This window comes from Schistosoma haematobium, chromosome ZW (assembly GCF_000699445.3).
Source record: "Schistosoma haematobium chromosome ZW, whole genome shotgun sequence".
Lineage (NCBI taxonomy): Eukaryota > Metazoa > Platyhelminthes > Trematoda > Strigeidida > Schistosomatidae > Schistosoma > Schistosoma haematobium.
Genome location: NC_067195.1, coordinates 73,319,208 through 73,334,043, shown reverse-complemented (window position 1 = coordinate 73,334,043; position 14,836 = coordinate 73,319,208). Strand labels below are relative to the sequence as shown.

The window sequence follows — 14,836 nt, the reverse complement described above, 5'->3', positions numbered from 1 at the left end:
AGTGCATATATGATGGAGAAGATTTGTAGCTCAGGTGGATGATTTTGATGGGGTTTTGTCCTCTGAACTGGATGGTTTGGTCGTGGAGCTTTCATCATTCTTCTGATCGTTCAGAAGGATGACCAAACCATCCAGCTCAGAGAACAAAACTCCAGCATATATGATTTAAATATTACAAAGAAATAATTGACAAAATTTTACATTAGCTGTTAAAAACTTGACATTAATTAGTGTCACTTACCACTAGTAAGACCACAACTCTATATTTCCTTAAACTCAAAAAAGATAATTTCAGCTGGAATTACACAAATCTTTATCGTATTGCTACAATAGAAAAAATGGGATTATTTATGTCTAACTAATACAACACTTCACATATTATATTGCTTGGTTGGTTGCTAGCAACAAGTCAACTGATACATATTGCTTTACTGATGTGATTTGAAGTATGTATGAATATCATATATTATCCGTAAACGTTAAACATCTCTTTCTTCACGATGAAGTCAACAAATTGTCACATTCCGGTTTTTGTTTAATGGACGCTCAATACTGCTTTTTCTTCCATTACGTACTATTACAATACAATGAGTATTAATTATTATTACAACTCGACAACTATTTACAGATTAATTTTTAAGTTGCGAGTTGCATCTGCTCAGTGAAAGCTGTCAAACTGTTGTTATGTTAAAGTACAATGCGAATGGGCAATGTAGTGATTAAAAGTCGATTGCTTAAACCATGTCACCAAGTTTATGCGCTAAATAAACACATCTTGCGTAAGTTACATATGTTCAGTATGCTGAACTCAATGAATCTAACACAAAGTCAACTACTAAATAAGCATGTGATCAGATAGAAATCATTAAATGGTGTTATAGTTTGTCATTTTGTTTACATTTTTGTCTTGAGTTTAAATTAGTCAATGGGTAATTATGGATATTGTTTAACTAAAATATCAAGTATTGACTATATTCACCTCAGCGTTTCATATGATGCTACCTATTTATGAACATGGAAAATTGACCGTGTTTGTACCACTTAAGTGAACTCGAATAATACAGTTAAAAACATTAATCGGTAAAGCTTGCTCTCAAATTTTAATGTTCACTGTAAAAATCAGTTTGTATTTTATTGTTACTGCCTATGAAAATTTAATTAACGTAGCCCAAAGAAGGATAAAGATGTGGTACGGCTCGGTTTTTCATAGGAAATCGTTTTTTGTTTCTTACAGGATTACTGTACGATCATCTGTTTAAACGTTTATTCTACTAGAGAGTGAGGTAATATCAGATTAATTTCCACGATATTCAGTGATCAATGAATGCCCATTCGTTCCTTCAAGGTCCTAGAGCTGTAAACATTCGATCTGCACTATATAAGGACTTGACAGACATGACATTGATCACCACCCATTGATCAATCAATTGTGATTACATCTTAGTCCCGGATAGCTCAGTGTTACCGTATCTGACTGTGAAGCTGGGTGACACGGGATCGGATCCGTCAGGGAGCACCAGTTTCCTCAAGATTACAAGTACACCTTGCTGACGAGTGCCAAGTTGCACGAAACCCGGGTCCAGGGTTTCCTGTCGACTACCTCCATTTACCATCTAATTACAGTGAAAATGTACATCTTCATCTACAACCCCCTGTTTTTCATAGTTGAGTAAATTGTAACTACACAACTTTATTACTATATATACGTATATGAAGTAACTGAAGTGACAATAAGTATATTTGTACACTGTCCATGCTTAGGTATGGTTGATTGATTAAATCCTTCCAGTTAAGTTAATACTAGTGGATAGAATAAACGAAATATGTCACTGAATAAACTAGTAAAGGCTAACACCAAGTGCAAATAATTATCTCTGATTGTGGTGTGATATGCCAAACAGTAGACAAATGAAGGTCATTTGAAGTAAGGATGTCGGAACATGGTCAAGGACAATATTAGTTAAAAATAAAGTTAGTAATGTTAATTTCACCACAAGCTAGCTAATCTGTGTTACCGAATCATTAAAAGTTAGAGAACAATGAACGGCTGTTTTCTTGTTGCTGTAGGACTCGTAAGCTGTCGTCAATCAATAGTAAAAATTACTTTAAACTACACAAAACCTTTAGAAAATGTACGAAATGTATCCGAATAGGATTAGATTGAGAAAAATGACTGTAATAAAACAGTTTTTATACTCACTACCATCTTTATACCCAATAGTTCCCTTCATACTTCTCAACATTTTATCTCTTTGATGTTCTGTATTTTTTCTCTTGCTAACTATCATGTAGCATTTGAGGTTTCATTCAAATTTCATTCCTCTTATTATTGTTTTAGCTCATAGGCTACTCTCATTCACAGTAACTTTCATTCATCTACTTTTTTAAAAAAACCACGATATTGTCCTGCACTTTGTAACTATATCTTTGAACTCTAGTCTCTTTTCTTCCTTTCTCATCGATCTGATGAATAATCTACTTATCATATTCAGTAGCACCATCATTTATTTTTGACCGTAGTTTACTTATAAGTTCCAAAAATCTTCATTCAGCAACTTTTACTTTAATTATGTAACAAAACCAACTGTTGTGATATATTTAGCCTTTTGAGGATTTTCGATACTATATGTAGGTATTTCATGTTTCCGATTGTCAAACTGTGTAGAGCAATTGAATTCTTAGGTCATATTCAAATATCGCGCGAAAAAATTCTACTCGATGAGTAACAGTAATATGCTAACATATATATATCCTGGCTGACGAATCTTAATCAAGACAAAACTCATGTCCTAGATTTGATTGCTAGCTATAATCCAGCTTTGCTGAAAATTAATAAGCCATTCCACTAATAAAGAGCATCGATAACAAAGACAGTCATTTGTCGTACAATCCCATTCTTCAGGTTCTCGTTATAGTGAGTAACTTCAAAATTATTCTCGAGTTTCCAATGCGAAGCTATAATCACAAGTGTTGGGTTCAATACGTGGCTGCGTCCGCACTACTGAAAAATCTCAAACTGGGACAAAACAGATATCTATTTCTTGATGGCTTTTATTGGTTATTTAGGTAAATCGGTGTGTGACACAGACGTATATATAGTGTTTTGTCCGATGTTTTCTACCTATGAAGGAATTCACTAATCATGAAGTTACTTTTCTCTTTCTACATATTGTTAGTATTGTAATCTTACTGTAAAAAGTCAGCTTGTTCATTCAATTCTTTTCTATTGACTATTTGTTTCGCTTGTTGTTTCTTCTAGTTGTTAATCTTTCCTGAGGGCACAAATTTGAGCAGTACTTCGTTGGAGAGAAGTGACAGTTACGCGAAGCAAAATAACTTACCATGTGTTCGTTATACACTTCATCCTAGAAGTACTGGATTCTTGCATTTAGTGAAATTGATTGGCTTAGGTTAGTTTGTTAATATCGTATTTTTTTTCGAATAAACAAATAAACGAATGATTTGATTGAAGAGGTTTTTTGGAGTCTAGTTTAATTTGTAGGTTGTATTCGTCTCAGATCGATCTCACTTGCCGTACAATGGAAAACCAGGGTGCACCGTACAGCTACTTCGTTCTAGTAGTGTGCAATCCACGAAAATAGGACCTTCAGAACTCGAGATAGGGTGCTTGAACATTAGATTGGTATCTAATTAGATAATAATTTTAATTTGCCTTCGGTCCTGCTACACTGAATACGAGTTATTTTAGAAAGGCTAGTTTCATGTTAAGGATGACATGTTGAATATATTGTCCACTTAGCTGTAAGTTGACGATGAGTGGATAGATATTAGGTATTTCAAATCAAATGTTTAACATGGCTTGGTCATAGTTTGACAATCAATCAGTTTAACATGTGAATATATTGAGCATTGACATAGGAATGTAATAAACATGGTATATTTGCTAAAAACGTCTTATTGTACTTAAAGTTGTTTGATTCATTTGTTGTAATTGTTTCGTTTCACTCAAAGCGAATGATTTTGTACAGTCACATCTATTCGAATGTAAATAGATACTTTGTCTCTTTATCTATTTTGTATATTTTTTCAAGGTTAAAAAGCGTAGGCTTCACGTGGTATTTTTCTACCAGTTTTTTAAGATTCTGTGGCTATAGTTATATGATCAAATTAATTGGTTTTTGAGTATTTCAAGTCAACTTGATGGTGTAAGGTAAGGTAAGGTCTCAACAAGTACGGAGCTAACACAAAAATTACCCATAAAAAGGTCGTGGGTCATTGACCTCAAGCAGTTGTCCCTTGGGCACTGCGGTCACGCTCCCAGGTCACTAAGACCATCTCTAATCCAATTTCCTTTTCAGGTACCTCCAGAAGAACCCTTCCACGGTGTGGGCAACCGGGAAGTGATAACCGCCTTCATACCTCTAACAGCACTCAAGATCACTGTATTCATAATCAACCGCCATCTTCACTTCCTATTATTGCTCCTACATCGACTTTCACCTCTAAACTGCCTTTTTCGGCTTCCTCTTCAGGTGTCACCATAGCCACCGATTCTAGTGCTCAAAACACTGTCCCAGGTCTACTGAAACCTCGCTCCAAACTACACATTGGAGCCTTCAACGTACGCACCCTATGTCAAATCGGTCAACAGGCTTCCTTGGCTAGAACCCTAGAATCTCGTACCATTGATGTATGCTGTGTCTTTGAAACAAGCATACAGGATCCCAGTGTGGTCATTCACTTGACCTCACCTCGGCAAAACGGAGAGCCAACGAGATACACCCTCTGTGTATCTGCTGACACGACGGCCAGTTCTCGTGGACTGGCAGGAGTAGGGATAGCACTAAGCATGAAGGCGGAACAAGCGCTGTTAGAGTGGATCCCCGTTAACAGTCGTTTATGTGCTGTTCGGCTAAACGGCTCCGTAAGAACTCGGAAGGATAGGGATACACGTCGTTGCCTTTTCGTCGTTTCTGCCTACGCTCCCACTGACTGCAGCTCAGATAAAGTGAAAGATGAATTTTACAGAAAGCTATCTGAACTTCTTCAGTAAGCTAAACGCTCAGACATAGTACTCGTATCAGGTGACTTTAATGCCCAGATAGGTAGTTTAAACCAAACAGAAAGGCATGTAGGTGGGTATTTTAGTATTCCGGCTCAGCGAACAGATAATGGTGATCGTCTGCTGCAACTGTGCTCAGACAATCGTTTGTTTTTAGCAAACACAAATTTTAAGCATAAGGAGAGACATCGTCTAACATGGCGACCCCTACACCAAACCAACGATGGACTCAAATAGACCATATTGCCATCAGTCATCGTTGGAGAGGGTCGGTAGAAGATTGTCGCTCATTCTGGAGTACCTGCTTGTACTCCGACCACGCCCTAATACGGGCACGCATCTGCTTGCGCCTCACTGGACGCAAAAAAGCCTCAGTTAAAAGACCCATTAGAACTGAATTGAGTAGCGAGAAAACCAAAAGTAGGTTCCAGGAACAACTGAGGTCACAATTAGGTAGTTCTGAAAACGAGGTTGACCCAGATGTTGCTTGGAAAGCTATACAAACAGCTGTGGAAACAGCAGTGAAATCTGTCAGTGATTTAAACCACAGGGTTACAAAGAACCAATGGGTTTCTTCAAGGTCTATTGCACTGATGGATTCTCGTAAGCTCATCCCATCAGGCTCTGAACACGATGAAGAGCGACAACAAATCAGATCTAGGTTAAGTAACAGTCCAAGGAACAACCATGAGCAGTGGTGGGCAATGAAAGCAAAAGAGATGGAAAAGGCGGCGACTATAGGGAACACAAGACAGCTCTACAGACTAATAAAAGAAACTGGAATTGATAAGTCAAGTGTAAGTCAGACTATTTCGGAAAAAGACGACACTCCCATCTGCTCCCAGTCCAGACGTTTAGAACGATGGGCGGAACATATTAGGGAACAATTCAGCTGACCTTCAGCTACTCTACAACTCCCCTCCATTCCCATACAGTGTGAATGGAACATTGAAGTAGGTTCCCCAACTCTAGCTGAAGTTCGAAAGACTATAGTTTATCTGAAACAAGGAAGGACAGCTGGTCCAGATGGGTTGGCTCCAGAGGTTTTTAAGGATGATGGTCCAATTTTAGCGATTAGGTTGACTAATATTTTAGCTAAGATCTGGGAGTTAGACTAATACAGCATCTAAAATACTAACCTCAATAATTATCGGACGCTTAACAAAGACTCGTGAACTGCAAATATGAGAAAAACAGGCTGACCTCAGACTTGGTCGTGGCTGCATCGACCACATAATCACTATTTTTGTAACTACTATTGAGTTAACTAATTCCATAATTTTGATGTTCATCTTTTTGTGTTAATGAGGTGTGGCAACTGGGACCGACGCATATATGTGTCTGGTTCTACGTTGTAGCTGACTGACTGACCTATTGGGGAATTGTCATCTAGATGTACCTGGACCGCAATATTGATATTCTCATAAAGATTTAAAAAGATTTGTAGCTCAGGTGAATGATTTGGGTAGAGTTTTGTTCTTTGAGCTGGATAGTTCGGTCATGGAGCTTTCGTCGTTCTTATGAACAACATCATCAGCACAAACTTCAAGTAGAAATAAAGTGTCCGAACTCCTCTTGATTGATTATTGTTGACGTTTAACTTGTCATTGTTTACTTTTTTATTTTGATTGACTTTCCCATTGATTTGATTCTTGGTCCTGTATTTGTCCATGATTTTTCTAATTGGTTGATAGATTGGATTGCTTTCGATGTGTATGTTGATTGCTGATTGACTTGAGTGCCAAGCTTTTAAAATTCTCTGGTGCTAATATTATTCCTTTTATTAAATATGTCAACATATTTCTAGTCGAATGTGTGTCCGCAATTATTAACATGCATTTATATAAACGAGGATATTTCATGGCGTTTGATCGCTAATTGATGTTCATGTAGGCGAAAATGAAGAGAGTATCCACTTTGTCTAATATGGTGTTTTTCGCAGTTTTCACAATTTATTTCGTAGATGATGTTCAGTTTTTCTTTTGTCATTTCACCATTTCTAGGACCGATAGTTGTAAATCCTTACTGCCTAGGATTTACATTAGGGTGAAACTGTCGTCCAGTGCTTCTATCAAACATGGTCTAGCTAAAAATCAGTTTTTTTATTAAAAAAATTAAATTGTAAAAGCAATAATAATGATCATTTTAAGAAATGATTATATGTATGCGATTGTACAACATTGAAAATGAATGAATCAAAAAGAGATCTCTCTACTGAACCAATCTTTTTTTATTTTATCTCCATTGATGTATATTTCGTTTATAATTACTTTTATCTAAACTGTTTTTTTATCTAATAAATTTTCCAAAGATGATACTAATTAGAATGAATAGTTTGAGAGAAATTGGGCGCCGAGTATAAAGAAGTCATTATATGTGAAAATTATTATTTGAAATAATCTCAGCGACTGGTGATTTTGATTATTATCCTGAAGAAGTCTAGACAAGTTAGCTAGACGAAACGTTGGACTTATTTTAAATTTCATTCACTGAGATTATTTCAAATAATAAGTTTCACATATAATGGTACTGATTAGTTTAGGTCTTTGTTGTTTTGTTTTGTACTTACAAATGATTTTTGCGTAAAAATATTATTGTGTTTTTCACTCTTTTTTTAACCAAATCATGTAAATTAAATGATGCAACATAAACTAAACTCGTGAATTAAGTGAATATTTTAAGATTAATTAAGTTTTTTTTTTAATTAAAGTTTTTCATTATAACAGTAATAATAAAGTAATTTTTGTTTAAATTAACATGATGTGATGATATATTCTGTCGAAGAGGATGATACAAATGTTATTTACATTGAATAAATAACATATCATTTTTATAAATTATTATGTCACATGTACTTCAAGTATCGTCTATTCTATTGAATTAGAATTCACTATGGTTACACATTATGATTGAAGGTTTGATTTAATGATACCTTCGCTAAAATTAATTAATAGAATATAGGTATGACACTAGTAAACACTTTATCTAGCTAAATTAATTTTTTATTTATTGTTATATTACATATTTATATCTCTGCATGTATATATAGCCACCTGCTTCGGTTTGGGTACCCAAGCAGTATCACAGCCCTCACACATATCGAATGAGATTTGTGTGGCGCATATGTATTTGGTGTCTCCTTGTACCAATATCTATGTGTTAAAATAATAAAAAAATGTATATATAAAATGATTTATCGAAGAGAACCCGAAAATATGTATTTTTCTTCACAATGATTATCAACTATTTATTTGCATAGTATTGTGTAGGAATTTACCGAAAAAAAGATAAATCTTCGCCAAATCCATCGTTCTTGTTTTTATACTTCAATGGATGCTATCTGTTTTATTTTTTAAACATATATCCTATTGTAGCAGGGACATTTTGTTTAGAATATGGTGTTCAATTTAGTGATAAGAAATTTCTATCGTTCGAGTAATTATCTTGTCGATATCCATTTATAAATAATAATATTACAATACGTAATACTCAGTGTAAATATTCGTTCGCAATGGCTCAGGTGCATTTACTATTTGTCTTCCCATACATCCTAGTTCCCTAAATCACACCATAAGAATGGTTTTTGATTCGCATTATCTTCATGAACCATGTATTCGGTGTCTAATGTTTTCTATTTCAATGGGGTTTTTTCTCTGAGCAGGATGGTTTGGTCGTGGGGCCTCTATCGTTCTACTAAACGTCATCAGCGCAAACTTTAGGTAGAAGTTTAAGGCTCCACGACCAAACCATCCAACTCAGAACAAAACCACCAAAATCATCCACCTGAGTTACAAATTTTATCCACTACCTTCACTATTCCACTAATGTTGTTACTACCTTTACTATACCTGCATTTGCCCTGGTAGTTTCGTTTCTATGCTAAATGGGGTGTGCTAGGTTCTTCTTTGCATATGACTGACTGAATATAAATCGGTAACTGAATATAATTTAATAATAATAATAATAATAATAATAATAATAACCAGGATAATAGTTTTGTTCACTACTAGAAATTTCGATGCAGTAAGGAATTCTCGGCTTCAGTTGTGCAGCATTGTAATAAGTTTCTTTTAACACATTCACATTTCAACTATCAAAAAATTACATTTTATAGATTTTTTTTCAAATAGCATCTTTTATTTATCCGTAATGGGTGAAGGTTTACTATTTCACTTCTTTTAGTAAAACTATCTTAATCAAATATTGAATGTGTAGGTTGCAGTATATTCATCTGTCTTTTTTTCTCAAATGGTTGACAAGAAGGACAATATGTTAATAGGCGCAGTGTTTCAATTTGAGATTTCCAGTATTTAGCATCGCGTTGGTCTTGCATAATACCGCATGAATACACGCAGATAAGGTTCATAATTATTTGATTGGAACAGTATTTGTACAGTTATAAAATAAGTGGCTCAAACATTTGAACTCGCCATAAAAATCCAAGCTATGCGGTTTTTCGTATAAGGATTAATGATACTGCTATATCGCGAAAATGGAAGTGGGTTAAAGGCAGTTAAAGACGAAATTCTTATCTACTTAGTAATTTTCACAAATTTAACTTATGTATATAATGATAATAATACACTTATTATATCGATTCAATAGTTTTAATGTACACTTTTAGAGCAAATTGTGTAGGTCATTATGGAACAACAAATAATATGATTGTCATTACTATATAGAATCAATGGGATGTAGCTAGTTATGGAATCCAGAACGCGCGTTTCGTCCTACCTAGGACTCGTCAGTTATAGTTGATGTCCACTCCGGAATTTAAACTGAGTACCTTCCACCTTAAACACCAACGCGTTATTCATTTAGCTGTAGAGTCCAGACATCCGCTCAATTGTACAACGGGTATATTTTGTCATTTAATTTGTAATGATTTGAATATCCCGCTGTTTAGATTTCAGTCAAAATATCAATGACAAGATAATCCCCAGACCATTATAACATTCATTATTATTATTATTCAATTCTAGTGATAGATAATAATTTTCTTTAATCATATTCTACTTCTGGTTACATACACCTTATATTTCTCTTATCGTTTTTTTAAAGAAAGTGTGATATGTACTTTTTACAAAACTTGAATAGCATGACTATTAAGTAATTGCATTGTCAGATTGTGTGAATTGTTTTTATAATCATCATAGCTTATATGGTAACACGTTTTTTCTATCAGTATGACCAGTTTGAATATTCTCCACACGGTAGTCGATCATTTGTTCTCTTGGGTTTTCAGATTTTAAAACGATAGTTGGACACTTTTATTACACAATTTATTTACTTATTTGAACACAAATATTGGTACAAAGGGGCACCGAATACATATACACCACACAAGTCACTTGATTCGTGTGTGGGCTGTGATACTGCTTGGGTGCCCAAACCGAAGCAGGTGGTTTTCTTAGGGGGTCACGCCCTGAGCCTTCGACCTTAAAGTCCGATCCACAAGGCCGTGGAGCAACGTCAGGAGATGCAGTCCCATGATAGCCGGTGACCAACAATTGGTACATACGCCATTTGTTCCTTCAGTATGTTGGAGCCCACGTGGATCATTTTATTTTGGATCAGGGTTTTCCGACTCCCCTAGGTGGACTGATCGTTTCCGTTGGTTGAAGCGCTGGACATTTTCTTTTCGTCCTCTGAGTTTCGTAAACAGCATCCCCGTCACGAGAAAGCAGTGTGTAGGACTTTACTTACATTGGCTGTATATGTGTTGCCATGTGAAAGTATTTCGAGAGGAAGAGCTGACTCTCTTCATCGTTCATACCTGGACATTTAGGAGCTGGGTGTTTCATGTATATGTGTGATGGGTCACAAGTTGAACTTAGTCTGATTCTCATTATGTAATTTAATGTTTATGTAATGAGAATGTCATTATTCAAGAAAACAAACATTCATCCGTAGGAATATTTGTGTTTATTCATTATCATTGGATAACTAGAATCAGTTCGTGATTTAAACAATGAAATTTCTACAATATTTTCACCCCCTCCCTATACTAATAATGATGTGGTCGTTAAGGTGTGATTCCTGGAGCTGTGACAAGTTGAGTTCAACTACGTCGGGTTTGAGGCAGTTATTCACCAATGGAAAATAGTTGTATAGTATCGTAAATTGAATGTTGACCACTGCGTACCAGCTCAGCAGTAGTTTAAGGGTTAAGGGTGCTCGTGAGAGAACGAAGTTTGTGGGTTCAGTCCTCTGTGATAGGATTGTGGATGCACACTAGTGTGGAGTTTCATACTAAAGCTAAGTAGTTATCCAATGCTTTATCGTTTTCACTTGTGATCTAGATAAAATCGGTTCATGTTTTATACTATAAAAATAATAGATACTCAATTATCTGAATTATTTTTGCCTATATCTTGTAACAGATCATCTAACTGAAGTATATGATGTCACAGTAGCCTATCCAGATATTTTACCGTCACCGGAAATTAATCTAATTTATGGACATATTCCACATGAAGTGCATTATCTTGTTCGCCGTTTCTATTTAAGTGATCTACTGGACATCACAAGTGATAATCAAAAATTAGACGAAGAAACAAATGATAAATTGTCAAAATGGTTACAAAATCGTTGGTTAGAAAAAGAAAATATTTTAAAAGAATATTATGGTTAGTTTACTTTATGAATTAATGTTTTACATATTATTCATTTTATATTGTATATAGACATGTATATCGATGTATGATATGCTTTAAAAGTTGTTTAAAAATGGGAAATAGATGCCAGTTTAACTAGTTCAAGTCTAGACGTTAACCAATCAAAGAGAACTAATCATTTTATTGATTAGACATATACTCAAATGAATCGTTTAAATGATAGACATAAAATAAGTTATTATACAATATGATTTTTCTCTCCCTATAATTTTTAAGCATTTCAAGAAATATAAAATTTAAAAAGAGACGTTATTCATAGATAATCAGCATTCTTAAAGGATAAGTTTATTTTGTACTGAGAGCTTGGAAAGCGATGGGAATATAAAAGCATTTATGTCTACCAATTTTTACTATTCAGGGTTGCATAAACATCAACACTGTATTCAGCTGTCGAATCTCACATAGGATTACACGCTTTTTCTAGATTCGACTACATGGTACAGTTCAGAAATCGAGATAAGAATGAAATAGTGTTAACTTGTTATGACTTTAAGTTGGTTCGATTTCTACCCTGTGCTAATTGTTGTGTCCTTGACTGGAAAAATTAGACAGCAGTGTATTTATCGATCGATTCAATGACACGTAAACATGTACGGACGGCCTAGAGTCTCGATTGGTCCCACTTCCCTGCCTAGCCCAGTCAGTTGAGTCCAGAACACAAGTCACAGCCTCGGAGATATGAATCATTATATTTCAAACATACTTTGTTTATATACCAATCAAGCATACCACATCGTACCATAAAATAGAAAACAACATTTTGTACAATGTTCAACAAGTGAACAGATATCGACCAATAGGAAATGTCCATTTAAAGTCCAAGGACACCATTGGACTTAACATGATAATTATTGGTCTATTCCTCCGCATCCACAACATAACTATTAGTAGTATTTGTTTTCATCAATGCTAATTACTTTCTTTTTTTCGGACAAAAATAATTATTTGGTGTCTTTTTGTGATAGTTTGTGTATTTTTAATGGTTACATGAAAAAAACGTGGATCGAACAACTGGTCTATGTATGATTATAGTTATAGCAGTCAAGTCTAGATACACATGTAAACTCCATAAATGTTCATAAATTACTTTCATATCTAAATGTATATGGACTTAAATGCTTCACAGTTAACTGTCAGTCTATGAAGTCATTCACTGTTGGTTTGAACCATATGAGTCGACTCAGACTACGAGGTTGAGCTCTGCAAGGTAACTGCGATTACTGATTGGAGACTTTGGGTGGGATGAATCACAATCGCATGGTGACATTCACTCTTTTCCTTCATCTCGTTCTCGAATTTTTGTATAACTTCGTGCATACCTTTTCACTCTCTTCTCGATTCATATTTTCAACGTTTTATCTTTCTTTTTATCATTGCTATTACAATATTTCGAAGCAGCGACTCATGTCCGAGGTTTAAGTTGTTCTGCTGGCTACTAAGGTGTTATAACAGAGTTGTGGGAATTGCAGTGGTTTCTCGTTTACAGGTATAACTATTAATCGATTCCGACGTAAAAGTCAGCGACTACCAGACATAACATTTGGCGACTCAGTTACAACAGACCTAATATCTTCAACCATCAGTGCTTCATCCATTGAACTACGGGGTCTGGAAAGCTAGTAGCTGATGTATCCTAAGCGGGTTGCCTTTATATTGGTATTTAATCACAGGCTTATATTAAGGTTGGGCAGTGCCATTATCGTAGCTCACCACTCAGGATGTACATATGCTGATACAGATTGGTCTATTGGATTTTTTAATATGAATAACAGGAAAATACAAATATTTACAAATATTATAATTATAGTTATCACTACTATTCATCGTTAACAAACATTCAGTCAGTAGTATATATGTGTACTCACTTTTTTTAATTTTACAGATAATCCTATTGGCAAACGCTCATTTCAAAATGAAATAACACCTGATAGTCTAGTATTCTATGTGAATTCGTCAGATAGTATAATGTTCACTTATTTGGGTTTATTCAACACTGGATTTTGGTTTCTATCCATGGTCAGCTTAGTGTATCTGATCTGTACTACATTCTATATTCAGATTTATTTTATCACAATTCAGTTGTTGTTTACTTATTTCACTTATTACACAAATGGTGTTAATATATGGGCCACTAAATGGATTAGTAATTCTGTTAAAGGTGAATACAACGAGATCAGTGATACTACTTTTAATGCTACTACTGTTAATAATAGTCATGATATTAAACATGATGATGTTGATAGTAATGCCAATAATGTCTTCATGCATTCAGTTCAATATGAAGGTGTTGATCAGAATAGGAAAGCTACTTAAAATCACATTGTTGTTGCACTATAAACACAAAGTATAGATAATGTGAATCCAATATGTCGAGCTGTTTTGTTTGTTGTTTTTTCTTTCTGAAAGAAATAACTACTCATTGAATTCATCTTCACATTCATACTACTTGTTCTGCCTAATTTTCGTCTCTTTCTCTATCGTTTGTCTACCGTCATCGTCAGTTAGTATTAATCATTTTAATTCATTTTTTTTCTTAATTATGTGAACTTCCCTTTTTTCATCACAAATATCTATATTATTATATTCTCTTTTCTTCCATCTGTTATTCATATGATACCTGCAATTAGTTGTCAGTCGGATGACTTTTCAATTATTTATTTATTTACGATGATTTACTGTACCCTGTGCAAGTTATTTCCTCTTTTTTCTAATTCATTAATTATTTGGGACTTCTCTGTGTGTGGATTATTTCACTTGTTTTCGTTCATTGTTATCGATATTGATTAATTAAAATTTAGATCAGATGTAACATCGAAATCGTACATACATTTATTTTCATAAACTTAATTTACAACATATAGATATTATCATTTGTGCAAGCATGTTTTTTTTTTCTTTATTGAAACATTAAGCTTTATTGAACGACTTCATTTTTCATCTAAGTATACGTTGATCTTTTGAATATATTCTTCTATATGTATTGATTGAAAACTCGAGTACTTTTAGTTTAAGAATAATTGATTTCAGGTAACGAATCTATTGTGAATCGCGAGGTGGCTACTCTAATTCTCCCAATTGATCAGCTTCAGATATCCCAGTACGACCCCAATACTGTTACCCAATCTCCAATATATCA

The 14,836-nt window shown here is 34.5% G+C and overlaps 1 protein-coding gene across 1 annotated transcript in view; it reads left to right on the top strand.

The window, feature by feature from the left end:
* Positions 1–14,087, top strand: part of LCLAT1 (Lysocardiolipin acyltransferase 1) — a 28,156-nt gene extending 14,069 nt beyond the window's left edge. The window contains exons 4-6 of the mRNA XM_051208732.1: positions 3,260–3,410; positions 11,407–11,652; positions 13,583–14,087. Of these exons, the coding sequence (XP_051072419.1) occupies positions 3,260–3,410; positions 11,407–11,652; positions 13,583–14,013 (828 nt within the window). The 3' untranslated portion in view covers positions 14,014–14,087. The remainder of the gene's footprint in view (positions 1–3,259; positions 3,411–11,406; positions 11,653–13,582) is intronic.
* The last annotated feature ends 749 nt before the right edge of the window (positions 14,088–14,836 follow it).